Here is a 22,456-nt window from a genome sequence, read left to right on the forward strand (position 1 = left end):
CCTCCTGAGAAGCTGCCCGTGTGCCTCCCCAGGGATGTGCATCCTGGGAGGAAGAGGACAACCACAGGTAGACACATCAGGTCACATGGGCTGGGGAATGTTCTGGTGACATTCCCTGCTGGACACTCTAGGATGACACTGCCACTCAGCTCTGTTAGTCAGGAAAGGAGGACGTGAGAACAGGACTACAGAACTCGAGATGCTGGGATGCATTCATCACAAACCTCTGCCCTGTTGTTTTAAATAAGAAATTTATTGCAAATATAGAAATTGGTTCTCTCCATACAGGAATCTCCAAGGTGAGGAAAACGATTTCGTGCCATTCGGTTTAAAACAGGAAAATTGAAGGGAGAGGCGAATGGAGGGAGGAGAAATAAATGAAGTTACCCCCTAAAAGAAGAAAAGGAGAGGGCCCAAGGCCCCCCAGGAGGGGGCATGTTCCGTACACAGCAAGGGGTCACAGGTTCAGAGTCCAGGGCCCCGAGCCCAGCTCTGCAGGGCTCAAACCAGGTGCCAGGCTACCATGCCCCTGGGGGCTGGTAGCTCCTGAGGAGGGTGCAGGGGAAGGGATGTGGGAAGCAGGAAGGAGAGGTGGCCATCATCGCTTGGACCTCCGCCCCAGTCCCTGTGCTTGACTGGCAGAAGAGGAGGGGAGGAAAAGGAGACCATCCCTCTGGACATCTTTAGTCTCCCTGCTACTCAGCAGGGGCAGCTGGCATCTGGGGAGGGGGCACTGAGGCTGGGGGGGGGGAAGAGACTGATTCTTAGAGGTGGGTGTAGGTCACGTGATATGAGCATGGGGCCTGGGGGAAGGTCCCCTCGTCTTGGGGCAGAGGGGAGTCCCAGAGAGAAAGCCTTGTCAAGAGGGACAAACATTAAGGGGGTGAGGTCACCCTACGGGTAGCTAGGCACCCCATACCCTTATACCTTTTCCCACTCACCCTCACCCTGGAGAAGAGGCCCCCAGCTATGTTGGGACCTGCTGGGGCAGAGTGATAGGGTGGCTGGCAGGTCCCACACCTCTCCCTCCTAGCTCATTTTCACAGCGATGGTTCTTGCCGTGCAGAGCTCTGATGCCTGTCTTCTTGGAGACACAAGAGACTACCTGGTCCCCTACGCCCCATCATGGCAAGGAAGCCCCCATCTGCTTCCCTGCAATTTCAGCCCCTCATGAACTGGAAGGACAGGAGGGCTGTCATCTCTGTCCCTGTCTGTCCTCCACCCTTACCTCCTCCCCTACCCCTCAGACCTGTCTAGAGGTTTCCCTTCCTCTGTACTTCTGCCCAACTTCAACTCCTTACATTTCCTGGATTGTGAGCAAATGCAGTTTCTAGTCGGGAACATGGAGGTGGGCCATGGGCCAGCCCCAGACATCAGCACCATCAATAGCTACCTCCCCTCCCTGCACTATCCAGGTTCTCCTAAGTGGGCTCTCCCAGGCCACCTCACTACGTAAGTCCTCCAGCCCTGCATCTGTTTGTTCCAGAGCTCCCTGCTCTGTACTCAAGAGGGAGTGTCTCAGAATTGAAGGGCCATTGGTGACAGGGGACCTTTCCACAGACTCGAGAACCTGGTCCAGGCTCCCTGAACCTGCTAAGACTAAACAAGCATTTTTCCTTCTGACCTAAGCTTATTTTGGGAAGGCCACACGGTCCCACAAAGAGGCCTGGCAGGCTGCCCTCTACCAGGACAGGGAAGCCCAGTTAGGACCTCCTACCCGCATGCCTCCCAGATGACTCCCCTGGGTTCCTCTTCTCCCTGTGCCCCTAATTGCCTGCCCCGTGCCCCTAATCGCCTGCCCCAAGTCTCAGCCCAGAACTCATAATGCCAGGGGCCTCACTTGGCTCCAGGGTGTAAGAATCCATTTGTCATTTTGTGACAATTGTACTTCTGCCCAGGGACGAGCCATTTTAGATAGCACAAAGGACATCCAAGAAGGAAACTCCTAGGGCCTACCCTACAGGATGGGCCAGGTCAACTGGGTGGCCTGCCCAACGAAGGTATCTAAGTCTTGGATCCTTGCTCTGTCTCAAAGGTCCCCATGGCCTGGTCCCCATTGTTGAGATGGACCCTCTCTTTAAAATCTCCCTGAAGTGGCATCTGAGGTTTATAAGTTACCTTCAACCAAGAGTGATGGCTAAAAACAAATAGGGACAGAGCCCACTCCACTGTGGGGAGTCTCCCTGGACATGGCAAGGCCCACTCCCCTCCTGCAAGGGCCCCAAAGCCTCTCCATGAAGCTCCAAGCTCTTAGCCTCCTGTGCTCAGTGTGACAGCCCTCCCCATCCTATGTGGCTGGCCAGGTGCCTTTTTGGGGGGCCCCAGCTTCCTTTCCAGATGGAAGCAGGCCGGTGGGGATCCTTCCACAGCCTCTTCCACAAGAATATGGCCTTGAGAAGCCTCTTCTAAGACTGCTTTCCCTGGTGGAGAGGAGGGAAGACAAGCAGAGGTGGTACTGGACGGAGATGGGAATGGGGAAGGAGGGGCTGTAAAGATGGAGGAAGGCAGGCAGCACTTGTGGGCCCAATGCCCAGAAAGATGCGAGAAGGGTCTGGGGCAGGGCTAGGTTGGTGGCACCTGTTTTGGGTCTTCTGCAGAGCTGGCCCTCCCTGGGTTTCAAGAGCTGCTCGGATCACACGGAGGGATGGGGGTGGGGAGGGGAGTTTGGACAAACTGGCACATACACGACAGATGTTTGCTCAGAAAAATACAGTAAAATCGTCATGCAAAGATAACAGGGGTCTGCTTGCTCACGCCCCCCGGCCTCTCAGCCTGCCTGCTGTTCTCAGGGTAGTGGGTATAGGGTAGGGTGAGGGGCAGGTTTGTGGCTAGGGGAGCTCTGTTCTTCACATCCAGGCTGGCCAGTCCCCTCCTCTCCCCAAAACAGTCTTTTTTATTTATTTATTTTTTATTTTTATTTTTTGCAAATGTCACCCCTGAGTGAGCCCTGGGCTCAGCCCACCCCGAAGTCGATGGGATAGAGGTGTTCAGTCAAGTCTCCCCACCCTGGTCCTTCCCTATACCCCACCCACAAGGATAGCCCTAACTTTCCTGGTCAGAGCCCTCACAGGTCAAGTGAGATGCCTCTCACCCACCACCCTCCTCACTCCACAGTCACACTCTCTGCTCTCATGAAGCCCAAAAGAGCAACAGGAATGAAGGAGTCTCTGGAAGTTGGGCTCGAGCTGAGAAGGCTCCTTCTATCTCAATGGGAAGCTAAAGGGCACACGGGCAGAGGGCAGAACTGCCCGGTACAGCTGTCCCAATGCCCCACAGACCCACTGCCCACTCAAAGGCAAAAGGCAATGCCTTAGCCTCGTCTCGAGACTCCAGAACAGCCTCTAGAGCTTGTCCCCAGAAGCTCTTGGCTCTTGAGAAAGCTGCCACCTGGCTAGGCCTCCTTTACCCCCCTCTGCCACCACCCACACTGAGAGGAGTCCAGAGCCCAACGGTCGGTCAGTTGGTCCTCTGGGCACCAACTGCCAGGCTCTGGGTTGCCGTGGCAACGGACTAGCTAGGGAAAGGGAGGGGCCAGGAACCTGGCCTGCTCCCTGACGGGGCAGTAGGAGGCACCTCACTGTTTGTGCTTTGATTGGTGTTGGGAGTGGGTCAGCAAGAGGACTGTGGGCATTTCCATGGAAACATGGGAGCCCCCCCCCTCTAGCCCAGGGATAAGACAGGGTGGGGTGGGGCAGATGCCTTCCCAGCAGGCCAAGATGCTGCACACAGTAGGAGCCAGGCAAATGGGGTGCAGGGTGCAGGGAGGGATCCCCACATTCTACATCATCTCCCCACTGGCCCCAGGCCTAGTCATTCACTGTTGACTCTCTGTGGTGGGTAGGAGCCCAGGAGACCCAGAGAAACTAGGGGCTGTGGCATGGGGGCCTACACCTGAGATACCAGTGGGGAGCAGGTCTACCCACCACCCCACACCCAGGCAGCTCCCCAGGGCTACTTGGAAGACACTTGAAGGGGGCTGGTGGCACCCTTTGCCTCTGCTTCCATCTGGTCAGCAGGACATTGCTTACTCTTGGCCACCCAGGGCTAGGGACCATAGCCTTTCACCTTGTAGATGCCCCTGGACTTTCTAAAGAAGAAAAGCACCCGCCTGCTTTAGTCCCTAGACCCCTGAGACCACAACTTTGGAAGGAGTAGCAGATGAAGGGGGCAGAGCCCAGAGGAGCAGCTGGAGGCGGGGCCAGCACTGGGCCAGGAAGCTGGGAGACAGAGCTGAAACCTGTAGCCTCAGAGACCCCTGGGGCTTCTTTTCCTTTCTCTGGGCCATCCCTAATGGGAGGAGAGGATGCCCAATGTTCACATGTTGCTACGTCTCCAAGGGAAATGCTCCCTAGCTTGGAGGCTAGCCTCCCTGAACGAGAGGCCTATGGTTTGCTTCTACCCAAATCTCTTTTGCCACCAAACCCGCCTGAGTCTCAGGCCCCACACCCTCTCTGGCCTCTTTCCCCAGCCCAGCAAGAAGTCCCTTGGGCAGCACAGTAGAGACAACTGGTGTCAGTAGCAGGTTGTAAACTTTAAGGAAAATGTTTGTTTTCCTGTCCGTTATTATTGGGTGTTGGTTACTTCACAGTCAGGTGGTGGTCAAGTGTGTGTGTGGGTGCGTGTGTGCGGGTGTGCATGTGCGTCCACTCCTAGGCCCGGGCCCCTTGGCCCCAGGCTCCTTGGCCTGTCCCCCGCCTCCCGGCCACCCTGTTGGGGGGCCCTTCCCCCAAGTACCCCTGCCCTCCTCCCCACCACCTCACCGGTGGGGGAGGAGAGGGTCACAGCTTCTGCTGGGCTGAGACCCCCTTCCAGTAATCAAGGATGTCATGCAGGTCCTCATCCTTGGCGAACTGGACCTTCTTACGCAGGGCATGGCCAGCAGCCATGTATACCTCCTCACGATGGTGTTTCTTGTAGGGCCGGAAGCGCTCCCAGATCTTATGTGTGCTCTCAGACGAGTACTCAGGGCTAGAGGAATACCCTGAGTAGTAATGTCTGGGGGAGAGCTGCGAATAGGTGGAGTCTCGCTTAGAGCGGGTCAGTGGCTTGAGGAAGGATACGCGCTGGCTCAGGCTGTCTGCACCCTCCTCATAGTAGAGAGCAGGGAAGCTATGCCGGTGCTCACTGCAGTGGTAGGCCGGCTTCACTTCCAGGTGGTGAATGCCACCACCCCCACCACTGCTTCCACTGCTGCCAGTGGGCACCAGTGGAAGCCGGTCCAGAGGGCTGTTGAGGGGACTGCCTTTCTCGATGTACTTGGAGTCGCTCTTGGCCAGTCCCGTGGGGGTTGGGTGGTCTGGCACATCCAGACTGAAGACCTTGGCACTCTTGATGGAGCCACTGGATGACACGCTGCAGGTCTTGCGGGTCACCGCAGCGTCGGCACTCAGCTGGCGCTGCAGAGGATGGTGGGAGCTCTCCTTGTAGGGGGGTGACAGGAAGCTAGGCCGCTCCAGTGCCCCAGGAGTGGCAGCTGAGGGGGCAGCAGGAGCTGCAGGGAGGGACTGGCACTCGAAGGCCAGATCAGAGTCCCCGCCACCACCGCTGCCGCCACCCCCAAGGAAAGAGGCTGAATCCAGCTTGAGAGCATCGATGCAATTGTTAATGATCTGGTTAACCTTGTCTACTTCCTTGGCAATGGTAGAGATCTCAGCAGCTGAGCCCTGGCCATTTTCTATTTCTGGGAGCTCTTCCTCAGGCCGGGCCAGGCTGTCCCCCGCAGCACCTGTGCGCACCTCAATATAGTTGCCTTTGGTAGCCACCTTGGGTGTGTCTAGCCCGGCCTCCAGACCCTTGGAGGCAGGCAGTTTCTCCCCAATCATGGAGGGAATAGAGGACATTCTGGCCACAGGCAGTACCGGTGGCTCACCCAACTTTTGCGCAGCGTGCACTATGGAACCAGCATCTACATCGGCGCCATAGCGCATCTCTAAGATGGTTTTCTTGACATTGACCGACTTCTGCTTCTCCTCTTGCATGCGCCGCTTGCGCAGGCAGTAATAGACAGCTCCCAGTACGATGACCATGCCGAAGAGGCAGCCCAGGATGGTCATGATGTAGTGCGTGGTGGTGGAGGTGCTGGGGGCCAGATCCCCAGGCACAAGGTCCCGAGTGGTGAAGGTCAGACAGGTGTGGTTGAAGCGGCGGCTGTTGCGCAGTGAGGTGACACAGAAGGTGTACTCAGTGTGCGCTCGCAGCTTGTCCAGCGTCACAATCTCTTTCTTGTTCTTGAGTGTCATGACGTCGGAGAAGTAGCTGTTGTTGTACTGGACCAGAACGTACATCTTGCTGTAAGGATGGGGGATGATGACAACCAGGGTAGCAGAGGTGAAGGTGACTTGGTGCAGCTTGATGGCCGGCCCAGCAGATGCATCCGTGGTGGACGAGGCCGGCGGCTCCACTGAGAGGATCTCATCGGGATTGAAGCCTGAGTTCTCGTCAGGCTCCCTCTGCGCATCCGTGGAATAGGGTGTGGGGTGACTCACAGGCCGGGCAGGCATGGAGCCATTGCGACACTTGGCCTGCAGGACAGTGATGGCATTGAGGCTGTGGTAAGGTCGGGGCACAAGCAGTGGGTAACCAGCAAACTCCCTTGGTGACTCACACTGCAGGCGGTCATAGTTCTTGGTGACATTGTTGAAGACCACAAGCCAAGCCAGGAAGCCGAAGAGGTCACACTCACAGTTGAAGGGGTTGCCAGCCAACTCGCATACCATCAAGCTGCCCAGGCTGGCGAAGGTGGCGCCATCTAGACGGCTGAGGCGGTTGGAGGACAGGTCGATGCTGATGAGGCTGGGGCACTCGGAGAAGGCGGTGGGCGTCACCACCTCAATGAGGTTGTGCTGGACAAAGAGGAACTGCAGGCGGCTCATGCCACGCAGCATGCCCTCAGTCAGGTTGCTGAGCCGGTTGTAGCCCAGCTGCAGGACCTGCAGGCTCGTCTGGCCCAAGAAGGCACCATCCTCGATATAGGAAATCTCGTTCTTGGTGAGGTTGAGGTCCGTGAGGTTCCCGAAGCGGTTGAGCGAAGAGTAGAGCACAGCCTTGAGTTTGTTTTCATTGAGCCGCAGGTCATGCACGGTGCTGTTGATATGCTGAGGGATGGTCTCATATGGTGGCTGGTTCTGGCTGCAGATGGCCAGCCACACATAGCCCTTGTCCCCCTCGATGAGCCAGCAGTCAGCGTGCACAGCCCCTGGCTGGCACACACACAGCAGCGCTGCCGCACACAGCCCCAGACGCAGCATGGCCCAGGCGTCGGGCCCTTTAGAGGCCCAGCTGGGGTGAAGGGCCGGAGCACAGAGGGACCTAGCAGCCAGAAGCTGGGGTCGGGAGCACAGTCCTCCCCAGAGCCACCACCATCTTGGGGGTGATCCCCAGCACAGGGGCCTCGGGCAGGTCGGACACAGCTGCTGGCACCTGCTGCTCTGAGGGGCTCCGAGCAGGCAGTGGGCGTTGTTGGGACTCCAGGTTCCGGCTGGAAAGGTAGGCAGGTTTTCAGGTTTTGCAGTCTTCTTCTTCCTCCTCCTCCTCTTCCTTCCCCTTCCTCTTGGGTTCCAGGCTCAGACCTTCAAGCAGTTCCCACAGGAACCAGGAGTGCAACACAGAGGGATGCTGAGCAAGATGGAGACAGAAAGAAGCCCATCTGTTCCTGCAAGGTAGCATCAAAAGACGATGACGGATTAGCGTGAGGGCCTGGACCCACCCCTTCAGGATCCAGTGTAGGCCCCCATCCCTCTTTTATACCATTTTAGAACCAAGGGCTCTATGCCAGCAAGGACCCCAGGGCCCCTGCTTCTGTAAAGCAAAAAAAAAAAAAAAAAAGGCTGGGGTGGCAGGGTGGGAAGGAGAGATTCGGGAAGGAATTACCGTGTGGGTAGGGGCAGTCTGAGCACCCAGGCAGAGGAGGAAGACTGGAGAGGGACAGGTGGGCACACGTGCATGGGCACCTACCCTCCGGTGCACACCCGGCACACAGTGTCCACATGCAATTGCCGGCCTGCATAAAGCCTATGAAACGAAAGCTGCATGGGCTGCACATGGGAGGGACACACACACACACACACACACACACACACACACCCCTCCCTACCATCTGTGTACATGACAGACATGTCCACACATCCAAGTGGGCACCCCAAATCCGGATAAGAATTAAGAAGCCCAGTGAAATGCCTGGTTCTCCAGGCCCAAAGATAAATAATTCATTTGTTGTGTAACTGCTCTTGTTCCAAAAATAATTCCCTTGTCTCAGCTTCCATGGGGGAGGGGAGCAGAACAGGCTGGCAGTGGGCCTCCCTCGTGGTAGGGGGGTTTACGGGCCTGGGTCTCTGCAGGAGGAAGCCTGGTTCTGTGGGCAGAACTAAGCCAAAGGAGGAGGGGCAAGAGCCCACTCCCTAGCAACGTGAATCATAAAGGGGGTTCAGGACTTGGGACCACCTCGAGTCCCCTTCTAGAGTCAGAGGATCAGAGAAGGACAAGGTTTTGCACCAAGTAACACAGCAAAGCTAGGCCAGAATCACAATTCCTAAGACACTGGAGTCAGGAGCCAAGGGGACCTGTCCGCATAGCCTGAGGAGCTGGGTAAATCACACTGTCTCTTAGCTACTGCACTTCTGCACAGTGTCGGGGAAGCCAGCCCATTCCTCGGCTGTTTGATGGAAAGTGTCAAGGTGCGATCAGGCTGTTCATCCTGAGACACAGACCACTGAGCAGCAGCAGGGGGTCATAGCCCACGGCCCATCTGATTCATCCTTCACTTTCCCTAGGAGGAAACCAAACCCCAAAGCTCCGGGGAGATTTGGCTGGGTACCCTGCAAGCTGCACACAGCCAGACCTGGCTCCAGCTCACACCCTGCACTCCAGACTCCAGAAACTGCGAAGGCCCTAGACAGTTGCATTCCAGCAAGGACAAAAGATGGTCAGAGAAATCCACATTTGTTCCGGAAAGCCAGAACAGTGTCCACAAGAGCCACCTCCACCTCCTGCTCCTCCCCCAGGGAGACTCTAGGAAAGAGAGCACTTTGAAAAAAAAAAATGTCTAGACTTTGTGTTAAAGTGAAGCCAATTTAAAGCTGTGAGCAGTGGAGGAGAAAAGGGAGGGAGGCATGAGAACGCACCCAGAGGAGGCGCCGGTGGCAGTGCATGCTGAAGAGCCAGCTGGTAAGGTCCAAGCTGGGTGAAAGACTGGCTCTGGAGCAGGCTGGGAACCTTGGAGGCCAGCCTGACACACCTTTCTCCCCACTGTGGAGCCAAGTATGGGAGTCACAATGTCCTCCCCCATACCACATAATGCTCTCGCAGTCAAAGACTTTGGCTCCGGTGGCACACGGCCTCAGTTTCCCACCAGCAGTCAGATGGTCTTGGAAGGGGCCAAGACCTCTCAGATGCTGTCTGGTGAAGCAGGAACCAGCCTGTCTGACAGCCCTCAGTCTGGGGACCACACTGGTGTGCAGGTGCACACACAGGTGCGCAGCTGGCTCAGTGCACAGACACAAGGGCTCTGATGTATACACCGAGACACACAACTCCGGAGTATGTGTGTGCGCGCAGGACATGTGTAGTGATGGTCAACCACAGGGACACATGCTGGTGTGTGCAACATTGGCAAGCATGTCTGCGGCCTTGAAAATGCATCCAATTACCACCCCCCTCTATACCACTTAAGCATATGTATGTTGCTCATGCATGTGTGTGTGCATGCTTACAAAGCTTCAGCCATACACAGAGTCCCTCCCCCTGCTCAGATCCAAGCTAAAACAATATCACTTTAGGCAGGACCAGGCTGTCCATAGCTAAGAGAAGCCCAGGTAAGGCAGGGGATAGGAAGAGGCCGGGGGAGAGGGTAGAAAGAGGCCCTGGTTTGGAGAAGAGCTGCTGGTTCTCCCTGGATCTGCCCTTCTCTTCCAATCAGGCCAGGGTAGACAGAATGCCTCATAGCTCCCCCAAGCCCTCAAGGTGACCCTGAAGTGGCCCTGCTCCTGCTGCTCTGCTCCCCAGGATGGTTTGAGCTGGGGCACAGTGCCTACTCTCCCTGTGACGCATGCACGGTGGGGAGGAGGCTCCCAGCACCGTGCCCCGTATGCGTCAGTTGCCCTGTTCTCAGCCTGGGCTGTCTGCCCACCACCCGTTGAGGCCTGGTGCAGCCAGGGAGAGGACAAGGCCACAAAGGCGCTGACAGCAGCACTTGGTCCCCTGCCCAGCTGCTCACCAGATCAAGATGCAGGTGTGCAGGGGGTGGGTGTGAGGGTCTCAGGGTCAAATGTACAAGGTCAGTCTCCCCTGCTCCCATGAGGTACTCCTCAAACATGAACAAACCTGGGAGGAAGGAGAAACGAAGCTATAGTGATAGTGGGGCATGGAGACAATTGGGGAGCACATCCAACAGGACCTACCACAGGGAGGAGCACAAAGATAAATGGGGAGCACATCTAGCAGAGAACTGACCACAGGGAGAGATGTGACAGGCTTGAGTATGACAGTGTGACACAGGTACCTGCTGCCTACCTCCCAAGGCCCAAGGAGACAGAGACTGGGCTGAGCCCCCAAACACATCTAAGAGCATGTCAGAAGGAGGAGGGAAGCGTGAAGGCAGCTGCCCAGAGCCCGATCATGACAGTGCTGAGCCCCGGGGGCAGCTTAGGAGCCATGCAGCAGCCAAGACAAGCCAGCACAGGCAGAAAACACACTCTCAGATCTGTGCAGCGCCGGCAAAGAGCCGTCTAGCCAACTACAGGCTGTGCGAGGTCCCTTCCCATGAATCCTTGGACAGAAAGGAGGAAGAAGAGCCAGCAGCACCAGGGGGCACTGGTGGGGGTGGTGGGGGTGCAGGTCAGAGCTGGAGAGAGACTGCCTGAGCCACCTGGCCGTGTTCTTCTGCCTCAGGCTTGGCTTCAGTGGCCGGGTTGACCCAGCTGGGGTTGTGCCCTGGCCATGATTTCCCTTCATGCACTCAGAATCCTGGCATCCGCAATGTGAGGAGGTGAGCCCCAACTCAGCTGGATTCCAATCTTCTCATAGGGAAGCTGGGGCCAGGACAAGAGAGGGAATGTGGTCCAGGTCCTGCGTGGAACTAGAGCAGGTCAGACTCAGGACCCAGGGTGTCAAACCCCAGGCCTCAGTAGGATCCTCCACTCCCCGCAGTGCAGCACTGGCCTGAGCCCTGGTTCCCACACATGGAAGCTCAGTGGACATACCCCACTGGGGCAACAGTGGGTTCCCACAGGACGGCAGCCCAGGCCTAGCAGTGCACTTGGAGTGTCTTCTACCGTGACACAACAGCCTGTGGTGCTTTGAATGAGAATGGCCCACTCTGAGACTCTTGGTGAGCCTTAGGCTCTCTCTGAGCCTCAGTTTCCCCTCTTATGTGGCAAGATGACTGGTGGCCAGGACTTCCAGGAACCTCTGGGACACAGCAGAACACACCTGTCCTATAGAACGATGTTTTTCTCATCTATGCTAACCCCAGGCTTCCCGCTCCCAAGGGGACACTGCTCAGCTCAACGGACGGGGAAAGGACATGGAAACGTGGCTGGTACTCTGGCCACCCGTTAGAGATGAAGGAATCAGCAGGGAAACGTTGATGGCAGCCCAGCCCTGGCACAGACTCCTCGCGGGGCCAGGCTGGCCACGCTCCCTGATGCCATCATAATGCGTCTGTGACGTTACCCCAGATTAAACAGGACGGATGCCTCAAGTCCAGCCAGAGCTTGCGAACCTTACAGCAACCTCACCACCTCTTTCTAGAAGCTAGCACTGGGCCCATCGGGCCACTACCCATCCTCCCCGCTTCTGGGGCCAAGGCTCGGGCCTTAGGGCGGGGCGCTAGGGCTTTCTGCTGCTTTCTCCTTCCAGAGGCTTCTAAGGCAAACCGTCCGGGATCTCTCTTCCTCCTCTACGGGCAATTGTGACATCACCACTGAACTACTTGGCAAGTTGATAAGTTAGCGGGATCTCAAGCGTGACGAGCCCTGGGAGAGAGAGAAAAGTGCAGGCACTGGAAGTAAGAGGCTCTGGGGTCAAACAGAGCTGTGTGACACAGGCAAGCTCATCCCCATCTCTGGGCTCCAGTCTACTTGCCCAGGAGGTGCCTTTTCAGTGGCTCAGGCGTATCTGACATATCCTTGAACGTCAACCCTGTGTGGCTAATGCTTCAGCTAACAGATGAGAAGACAAGAGAAGACTGGAGTGCCAGACTCAAGGCAGTAGAGTATACACTGACCCTCTTGTGAGTTTCCTCCCTCAGTGTACCCCCACCTGACAGAAGGAGCTTGTCCCACCCAGCCCCTGAGGGACTGTCAAGAAATTTCTCTGTCAAGAAATTCTCATTGAGACCAGGTGTGGGCCTCAACCCCAGGACCTTTGCACATGACTCTGCCTGGCACATACTTCCTCAGCACACCCAACTGCCTGACCTCAGTCAAGTCTCTGCTAAACTGCTCCCCACCTCACCCCTACTTTGTCACTAAGCCTAAGAGGACCCCCTTGTTACTCAAGCTATCTGTGGTCCCCTCACTGTGTTTGACTGTGACACCAAGTTCTCAACTGCCACCCACTCCCTAATGCCACCACCCAGCACCGTACATGCAGTGCGTCTCTATCTTGTTTGCTGGTGTGACACCCCCCCCCCATGCTTGCTGCAACAGGCCCAAACACACTAGTGCTGGGCCGCTGTGTGCAGGAGAGATGGGGGATAATGACAGGAAGAGAGGCTGAAGCCCAAGACTACTCAGGGCCAGGACTTCAGAGGTCAGAACTCACCACCAATGGGGGCTCAAGATGTGTCAGGGAATGAATGCCCTGAGCCTCCTGGCCTCCTCCACCCCTTACACTGTTCATTTCAGACAGAGACAGGGGCTCAGAGAGGTATAGCAATATGCCCAGGGTCATGCAGCCAGGAACCTAGGTCACGCCTGCGTCTTGCTAGGGTCTCTGCAGAGACTGCTCCCCACGCTTGCATGCATCTACTACAAGACTCGTAGGTACTCGCTGCTGCATCCTCTCCTCCCTCTCCATCCACCCCAGGTCCTTCCTACAACTGGGCTACCTGGAACGCAGTATCAAGGCTAATGTCTGAGCCATCACTTCCACCAGGCGTGGCTTCCTCCCTGTCAGTGGAGCGGGGGCATGAGTCAATGTTGTTCTCACCTTGCCCTAGATGTCACCCAGGCCCTGGGGCCCCGTGCACACGCTGCCCGACACCCTCAGAATGCCCAGGACAGCTGGGGGCCCGCTCTGTCTCTGTCTCACCCGAGGTGCTGGGTTTCATCCACCCCATTCCGTCGCGTCTCATTAGTCTCAGCCCAGAAGCCAGCTGCTCTGCATCCCCAGGGAGCTGGCCTCTGCCCTCTGCCTCGGCACCCACTCTGTGTCTGTGTCGCCCCTTGCTGGGAGTAGCCATAGCTGTGCCATGTCACAGGGAGGACATGGCAGGCTGGAGGGACACTCCATGCCTCCGGGCACACTCAGGCACTACAGGACGCCCTGTAGGGTCTTCTCATCTACCTGCCCTGCAATAGATACAGAGTGCTTGCTCTTTCTGAGCTTCAGTGGGCCTCCAGAGTCGAAATAAATCTCCACCCTTCCCCACATGTATGGAGCCTGGAACTCTTGGCTGGAGACATAGCCAAGAAGGGTCTGCCTTAGGTGGAGCCCTGGCACAGGAAGAGCATCCGCTCTGGGGCAGTGAAGTTTAGGGAGTAGGTTCCTTGTGCAAGGCCTGAAATCCAGGGCTTATTGTCTCTGGGCCTCAATTCCACCCATTCAGAGTACAGCAGTGTGCATGGGTCTCGGGCTCTGTCCAGTGTCCCCCTCCCAGCTCACAGGTCCTATGTCCCTGTCCCCAAGGCCACCCCAGCACTAACCACAGCCAGACTTCCGAGCAGCTGCAGGCAGGAAGTCAAGAACTGCTGCAAGGTCTTGGGCTTGGCCACAGAGGCCCAGCCCTGGTTTGTGAGCAGTTCTGTGATAGCTCAGCTCCTGTCCACCCCGGCCCTAGCCAACCTAAGATTCCAGGCACATGGGCCCTTGGCTGGCTCTGTAGGGAAGTCTGTTCTAACAGTGCCCCAGTCACTCCCTGATTCTTGCAGAAACCCCCTGCTCAGGGAGCAGTCTTCCTTCCTCCCCTCCCTCACAGGGTCTCTCCTCCCCTGGAACCCACCTCCCCTCTTAGCCTCTCCTCCCCACACCTGACCCTGCCCTTTCTCTCCCTGGCCTCTCCCCTACCAGGCTCTCCTGTCTCCCCACCTAGTCTCTCTCCCCTATCACGCCAGCCCCACTCCCATCCTGGCTTCTCCACCCACATCGCCCCTGCCCTCTTCTGTCTGGCCTCTCCTCCCCCACTTGGCTCAGCGGCAGCCCCTGGGCACTACTCACCGGTCTCCACTGGACCCGCTCTTGCACAGTGCCTGCGCGCGCACGCTGCCTCTGCCTGCATGGCCTCCATTCATTCATTCAATAAACATTTATGGAACACCTACTATGTACCAGGCACCGGCTAGGCCCACCCTCTCGGTTCTACCTGCAGTCTGCTCCTCCTCCAGGGTCCCAAGGGTGGGCATTTTCCTGCTTTCCAATATCCTTAGGGTCGTTCCAAGGCAGGGCAGTATGTCAGGGGACCTCTGGGGAGAAGCGAAGGCTCCAGGTTGGAGCGTGTAGCCCACTGGGGCATCCTGGCCTGTCGGGGGAATACATAGGCAGAAAAGGTATCACCTGGGCCTGGAAGCTTTCTGGGACGGTCACTCATCCCAGGAAGCAGGCCTGTGAGCCTGTGCTGTCCTGAGCCCCGCTATGCAGAGGAGGGGACCAGTTCTCCAGCTGCTATGCAGTGGCTGCCTCCTCCTTGGTCTCAGGCTCTGACTCATGCAACGCCAAGGGACCCTGCTTCATCTGGACAGTAATTAAATTTTGTTTTTAGCTGGCTAGCAATGTGGAAAGCTTGGGAGCGTTCCTCTTTAAAGCATCCCTGTTTCTGGAATCCAATAGCATCCATGGACAACCAGGTAAACCATGGTTCTGCCTGCTATAGGAAAGAACAGGAGGCACGGTCCTTCCTGACCGGTGCCCTGATCCCTGGGCACTGTTGATGATGAGGCAAACAAGTCAGGGACTCTCGAAGTTGGGGCAGAAACACCAGCTTGCATGGGAACCCACCAGCAGGCTGCTCCTAGCTCACACAGTAGGACCTTTACCTCCCTCCCCACCAGATACCACTCCGCCCCACAGTGGTTCTGGGTCTCAGAACTCTAAGACATCAGCAGCGTGGGGTATGTATCATTTGGGGAGTCTCCGATGATGAGTCTAGGGTTCCAGAATATATATATGTGGCTCTTTGGTCCTACCAGTCTACTGAATCTGGGCTGGGCTGGGAGTCATCCACTCTCCAGGACTTTAAACTGTCCTGTGTACTCCTGGCTCCTCCCCTTGGCTTTTAGCAGGGAGCTCTTCACAGAGCGCCCCACACCGGCTGCCCTCCTCTGAGGACCTCTGCTTCTCACCTGCCCTCCACAGTGCTACCTGGGTTTCTGGGTCAGACGGGGGTGGGGGGGTTCCAGCTGAACTTTCAGAACCAGCTTCCTACTCTCCCAGCTGGCCTCTGTTGAGTTCCTGCTCAGAGCTGCACAGACATCGGGCCTAAGTCTGACTCCTGAGCCAAGTTTGGACCAAATGGCTGGGGGATCCTAGACAGCCAGGGTTCCCTCCCACAACTCACTGCCTCCCACCTGCCTCTCCCAGACCCCAGCATCCAGGTGCCTCTGGACTCTTAGCGCCACCCAAGGCTGGGGCTAAGAATTCCTCCCAGCTGTCTGTCTCCTTCCTACTTCCAGGCAGGTAGTGGCAAAGGCCATCAGGGGTGCCACCTGAGATGGTGTGGAACGCCCTCTCCTAGCCCTGAAGGTAGTTGATCTGGGAGTTGGGGGCCAGCCTGAAGGCTGCCATGGAGGCCGCAGGGGGCCTGCAGCTGCAGCCCAGAGAACAAGGAGGCTCTGTCAGTACCCAGGGCCCTGGAAACACCACTGGGGGAGGGCCACCCGTGACCACGGTGATGACATGCCTTAAACTATCCACTCAGTGGGTCCTGTCGCTCTCTCAGGCTACCCTGGATGGTCAGGGCCATTCTTTCTGATCACATAGGGGTCTGCCAAGCTACCTCACTTGGTAGTTCTGGTAAACTATCTTCCTGGGGTTTCCTCTTCTGAAATAAAAGGGGTCAGGAAAGGCTCTCACTATAGGGGACAGCTTAGAGGGAGCAGGGTATGGCACATAGTAACTGCTCAATAAAGTTAACTATTCCAGAAGGTTCTGGAGGCTGGCTCCGGGAGCAATAATGCCAACTGGCGAGCGGCAGGCCTCATCACCTCCACGCTGACAGTGGCTGTGCAGAGCCTGCGGCCTGGTCCCTGTCCTGCTCTTTCCTCTGGTCCTGAGAGCCCAGCACCCCACTCTGCCTCTCTCCCTGGCCCCTCTCTGAGGTCCTGGTCCCTCAAAGGCTCTTTCCTACCCCAGCCTTCAAGCCTATAACCCAGCCTCGGTTTCTCTCCCATTGCCAAAACACAATGGCTGTTATAATTAACGGATTATCTCAGCGCGACAGCTGTGCCCCTTTGAAAATTAGGTTGAATAACAAGATCCTGATGTATGGTAATTTCCTTTCATCTCTCTACCACTTCCTCTCTCCCTCGCCCCAGCCCTGTTACGCATGCAAATGCTCTACTCCATTCCAAACACCTTCCTCCCTCTGCAGCCTCCCCTTTCTAGGGCTGAGCTGACGGTCTGCCTTCACTGATCCTCAGGGGCCTCTTGCCACCCGTGACTTGACATCCATTATGCCTCCCTCTCTGAAAACACGGCAGGCAGAGGGGAGCTCAGCCATCCCAGTCTGAGGAACTGCGTGGCTGGCTTTTCCCCAGCGTCCCTGTCCTCAGAGGCTTCCCTGGGGTACCACCCCCAGCTTGCTGCTCCTCCCAAGCCTGCCTCCTGCCCCCAGAGTACATCTTGGTCCTCTCTGCGGTTCCTAATAGATGCCCTGTGGTGCCCACCATCACCTTCCTGGCCTCCCCAACAGCCCGTCCCCACTGCCTGTCTCCTCCCTAACATCTAAAAGGACAAACACTCTTCCCCGCCCCCACACACCCTGTCTGACTTCTCTACAGCTCCCCACCTGAGGGATCTTCCTGCCCACCAACACCACTGGTCCTGCTGGGCTCCACTCCCGCAGCATCCTGAGTGGTCGGCCTCCAAGCTTTACCGACCTATCACATCTCTCCTCCTCCCGGCAGAGGGAGAACAGCTAGAACACAGAGCTTTCCTGGCTCCTGGCTGATGCTGATGGGGGAAATTCCAGCACACCCACAGCCCAGCGCCCCTGTGGCCCTCTGGGAGCTGGAGCCTGCTCTCCTCATCTGGTTGGGGGGTCCCTTACAAGTCCCTGCGGCCCCTGGGCTTTGTCCTTCTCCATTCCTAGCAGAATCCTTAGATTCAGTTCCCCAAGGAAGGCCCCCACCAGCCCAGTCGACACCAGTCCTCAGTAGGTGTTCAGTGGAGAGGAGAACCAGCCCTCCCGTGAGCAAATAAAGAAACCGAGGCTCAGAGTGGCTAATGGTCTCACACAGTCATGCAAGGTGACACCCAGACTGGAGCCCAGTCTGAGGTCTGAGTCCTTTGCACTCTCTGCTGAGGCTGCTGGGGAAGAGCTTCTCCACAGTTCAACATCCCGGAAGCCTTAGCTGCTGCTACGGAGACAGGATCCCAGGCCAAGCTGTCATTCCCTGCATCTACCCTTGAACCCCGAGCCTCAGAAACCACTATGATGGTCTCTGGGGTGGCTGTCGAGCCACAGCCTAACTAAGTGGCATCTGGGTATCTTCCTGCCACGGCTCTTGGGGATAGCTCAGGGCACTGGGGTAGACAGGATGGCAGAGCCACCCAGAGTGCAGACCCTCTCAAAGAGAGGAAATGGTAGCAGCATTGGTGGGTTGGGGTCAATGTTGGAGTGGGTCTGGTGCACTGCTACACTGTGAACTGGGCCCACAAATGCCCACCTCTGTGGGTAGGAGTAAAGACTAACCATGACATGCCCAGCACAACACAGATGCCACACTAACTATATGGCTGCTGATTCTATGGGAGTTCCAGAGACAGGGGAAGGAGAAGGTTGAGACAACGCAAGATATGTGTCCCTGGCTCCCTCCTCAACGGCCCATCATGGCTGCCACTGCCCCAGACATAGCTCACACCCTCCAACCCTCTCACCTTCTCTGAGCTCACACCCTAACATCTCCTTCGCTAGCCCCACAGGGCTTCTGGGATGCCCAACCCCATGTCCTCCAGGTCTTTGTTCCTGAGCCTGAGGAGTGAGGGGTTGTTCCCACCTGTCCCCCTCCCCCCAAGGCTCAGCCCCTTCTCTAAGGACCCTGCAGGAGAGGGATGGCCTCCCTGCTCTACTCCATCCCCAATAAGTGGCCCGTGGAAATCCTGGACAAGCCTGGCCCCACCTTGCCCTCCCATAGTGGCAGGGGAAACTAAGGCATAGACAAACAGTAGCCTTCCCATGATGCACTTCAATCCCAGGCTCTGTTCCTCCAATCCCCCCACAAGGCTTCTCTCTTGGTACCAGAACTATCTGAGAATGGGATCCCCCACTTTCCTCTCTGTGTTCCCCAGTGCCTAGCCTAAGGCCTGGCGCATAGTAGGCACTCAGTAAATGTCTGTTGAATTGAATTGCACTCAGGGCGGCCAGTCGTCTCTGCTCTGGAAGAGAAGCATAGAGTTAGTGGAGCTGTTTCCATGGCAACCAGGGGCTGGACCACACTGTTGGGGGAGGAGTTCAGTCACACACCCCCTACCAAGGACCCCAAGGGCCCTGGAGAGGGGCCTTTGGAGAGGGAACATTCAGACTTAGGTGAGTCTGAATTCAAGTCATGCTGCCCCTAGGGCCTCACAGGCCCCATCTAGAGGTAACACGTTGGTCCCTCCCAGCAGATGACAAGGACCAGAAAAGACACAGGAGGCATGCACATAGTGGCCTCCAGCTTAGGAGCTGTGAGTACTTGGCACCTAATGCCTGTGAACTGCCTGGGAATCATGCCCATTCTACAGCTGAAAGGACTGAGGCTTGGGGCAGGAGCAGAGCTGCCCTGGATCCCATGCTGTATAGGCAATCTTCCTGCAGAGTTAGAAGAAGCAAGGCATGACGACAATCCTCAGACAAAGATACCGGCCCCACCCCCAACCCACTGAGGGTGGCCACAGTTCAGCACAAGCAGCTAAAGACTGTTCAAGCCAAGACCCCAGCAGGAGTTCCTGAGCACAGAAGGATAAGGTGAGGAGGGGGCTCACCCCCGTTTGCCTCTCCCCACAGGGCGAGCTCAGATACAGCAGCCCCCCAGAGGGTTCAAAGCAGTCCTCCGCTCTCAGGCTGCCATAGCCTGAGTAGGCCCAGAGTTAATATAGATCAGTGGGGTCTATAAATATACAGCTAAGTGGGCCCTGCAGGGCCCCAACCCCAGCTCTGTCCCAAAGACGCCTTCCTTCTGGGCCTTGGTTTCCATGTCTGTCACAGCAAACTGGACCAGGACAGAGACCACCAAAGTCAACAGCGTTCTATCCCAGTAGGACTGACTGAGAGAGGCCCTTAGGGCCCAGGCCAGAGCCCCAGAAAGTAGAAGAGACAAAGGCTCTCCTGACCCTGTTTGCTCTCTCACAGGCAAAAGTGACAAGGCTGAGGCCTGCTCACTGCCTAGGAGTGTGGTGCCAACAGTGAAAGAGCCCAGGGTCAGAGCTGGGGCCCTCACTCCAGCAGCCCCTACAGCCAGGAGTCACAAGAGCTAGCCTCAGTGGGCCACACCCTGGGGTGTCCTTTGCCCTCTGGGTCTATCCCAGCTTGCAGGATGAGGAAGCAGGACTTTATTGGGGATGAAGCCAGTGGGGGAGGGGGCAGCCTGAGCCACTCTGGAAAAGCCAGAGCGCAGCAGAACCCAGTGTGGCCTCCATGCCCACTCTGGATATGAAGGATGGAAAAGGCGCCACAGGCTGATTCTGATTCCAAGGACTCTATGCCCACAGCCAGATGTGGGTCGAGGCAGAGATGCACTCACTAGCACCAGGCCCTGCATGTCCACCACAGGGACAGAAACACTTGAAGGGTAAGGCAAAGCAAGGCTGAAAGGGGACAGTGTGGCCCGGCACTCACCACTTCTGGGATCTGAGACAAGTGCCTACCAACTCACAAACACACAGTTCCCAGAAGCAATGGCTGCCGTATCTAGATACCCCAAGGCCACCCATGGGGAAGGGGCAAGCAAGGTCTTGTGGAAATCTCAACTCACAGGACTCACAAAGCAGGTAGAGAAACAGGAGAAGCCTTAAGGCCATCCCGCCTCCGCAACCCTTAGGACAAGACTGTGACCACTCTTCTGAGCTCTGTGTTCAGGCCCTCTGAGTCACAGGGTGACAGCCAAGCCTGCCTCTCTCTCCCTCACTGGCTCGTCCCTCACTACCAGCAGCCTGGACAGTGACCGAACCTCTCTGATCATCCTGGTTCCGGCATCCTCGAGGCCACCCACCTTCCTGACCCCATGCAGCTGCTACAAGAAACAAAGGGTAGACTGAGGGTCTCTGCCCCCTTTATAAACTGTAGAGCGGTAATCCTTCAGTAGCTTCTATAACCCTTTCTTGTCCACATCTCAATTCTCTTTCCTAGCATGCCGACCCACCCACCCCCCCACGTCAGGTTAGGACCAAGGGTCTGACAGGTACCCCGCCCAGTGCTCCTCACAGCCTCTCTGACTGCTCCTCTCAAATCCTGCTCCAGGGTGGAGAAGTGTACCCCTGAGCCTGCCTCAGTGCACAGGGCTTGCCTCACTTGGTCCTCTGCATCCTGGGAGCCAGCCATCAGTCCGTTGGTTCCATCCATCCTGCATCGAGGGCATGGAGGCTCACAGTGGCTAACTTGACTTGCTCAAGGCAACCGCAGGAGAAATGGAGACTGTGTCACCATGACTCTGCGGAGCTGGAGGATCTGCCTGATTGTCTCCAGCACTCTGGCCGCTGTGGTCCCCAGTTCATTCATGCCCACCTGCTCCCAGTTTAGACAACTTCCCAGATGTATGCAATATTCATGTTTCCACCCGCAACACCTCCCCTCAAGGCCTTTGGGAGCCCCATTAATCATTCAGACACACCTGCATATTCATTAACTTCTGAATTAATACAGGGTCCTTTATTACCTCAGGCCTGCTGCCTGCATTAGAGAGACACTTGGACTTCATTCATTATTAAACTCCCCTGATAAATGATCACATCTCTTCTTCACAAGGGAGGGGGCACAGCACCCAGACCCATGAGCCAACAGGTCCGATTCCAGCACCAGCGGCTGTGTGACCTTGAATAAAACCCTTACCCTCTCTGGGCTTCCCACATGTTGAACTGGTAAAATCAGACAGAGGTCAGTCGCCACTGGCCAGCTCTGACAAAAGTAGTCCCGTCCCCACCCTTTGTGCCTGCTCTGTCAGTTTCTTGGACTTGCTCTCCAGAACTGAAGTCACCCTGAAGACCACCCAGGGTGGGCTCTGTCACGTAATACTAATAGCGACAGGGATTATGGCAGCCCCCAGAGCCTCCTGAGCCCGCCCCCACCCCAGGTCTCGAGCTAAGCCTAGCACTGTTCCTCAAAGCATACACTGCTTTCAGTATGGAGAGGCAGACGTGGGGTGGCTGAGGCCAGGGAGCTCAAGCTTTGCCTTCCCAGAAAGGCTAGGGCTGGCTGTGAGCTCAGGTGGTTTGTGCCGGCTCCATCCAGTGCCTCCCTCCCTAGCAGATCTTTCCATATCTATGCTTACCTGATAGAGCCGCACATCCCTGGCTTCCTCAGCAGACACCACATTGGTCTCCACTATGCCTGGCGCCTTGAGGGCCCTCGGATGAAGCATGGCAATGACTTGGTCTGTATGCCCCCCTCCCGGGCCCCCCACCCCACTGGCTGTAAGCCTACCTTCCACCTCGGCTGAGATCCTCAGGCAGCTCCAAGCTGAGGGCCACCAACGTCAGCAGGTCTAGCTGCCTCCCTACCCAACTGAGACGCGTGCCTCTTCAGGCTCTCTCTTCATTGCTCTCACCCTCTGGTTGCATCACCAGGGCTCCTTACCCCAGAGGCCTCTGGGTGCCTCTGCTCCATCAGCTTCCTCATGCCCAACTTTGGCCTCATCCCTCATCCCTCATTCCTCATCTACAATCTGTCTTGACACCTGCCCCGATCTCAGACAGGCTGCCTCTCTGCCCAAACCAGCAGCAGCTCTTATGCAGATAGCAAGCAGGACCTCCAGCATCCCTGCCTCCTCCCATCCCTCTGTTTGGCTGCCCAAGGGCCACACATCAGGGCATCCTCCTCCTTAGAGCTAGTCAGGAGCTGCCTTGGGTCCCAGGTTGGAGCTGGAAGACGTCCTGAAGGTCATAGTCCCCC

The 22,456-nt window shown here is 56.8% G+C and overlaps 1 protein-coding gene and 1 long non-coding RNA gene across 7 annotated transcripts in view; one reads left to right on the forward strand and one right to left on the reverse strand.

Annotated features, from left to right (window-relative positions):
- Positions 1–234: 234 nt before the first annotated feature.
- Elfn2 (extracellular leucine rich repeat and fibronectin type III domain containing 2) overlaps positions 235–22,456 on the reverse strand; it is a 53,830-nt gene continuing 31,608 nt past the window's right edge. For 4 of the 6 annotated variants that reach the window (XM_031348794.1, XM_031348800.1, XM_031348801.1 and 1 more), the window contains exon 2: positions 235–7,651. In XM_031348794.1, the coding sequence (XP_031204654.1) occupies positions 4,779–7,247 (2,469 nt within the window). In that variant the 5' untranslated portion in view covers positions 7,248–7,651 and the 3' untranslated portion in view covers positions 235–4,778. Of the gene's footprint in view, positions 7,652–9,119; positions 9,206–14,373; positions 18,322–22,456 lie in introns of those variants that run through there. The other 2 variants (XM_031348799.1, XM_031348797.1) reach the window with 2 other exon arrangements.
- Positions 7,546–12,491, forward strand: LOC116075594. The gene is made up of 2 exons (XR_004112634.1): positions 7,546–7,658; positions 8,769–12,491. It is a non-coding gene; the product is annotated as an uncharacterized LOC116075594 (long non-coding RNA).

The sequence above is a fragment of the Mastomys coucha genome, unplaced genomic scaffold (assembly GCF_008632895.1).
Source record: "Mastomys coucha isolate ucsf_1 unplaced genomic scaffold, UCSF_Mcou_1 pScaffold11, whole genome shotgun sequence".
NCBI classification, from domain to species: domain Eukaryota; kingdom Metazoa; phylum Chordata; class Mammalia; order Rodentia; family Muridae; genus Mastomys; species Mastomys coucha.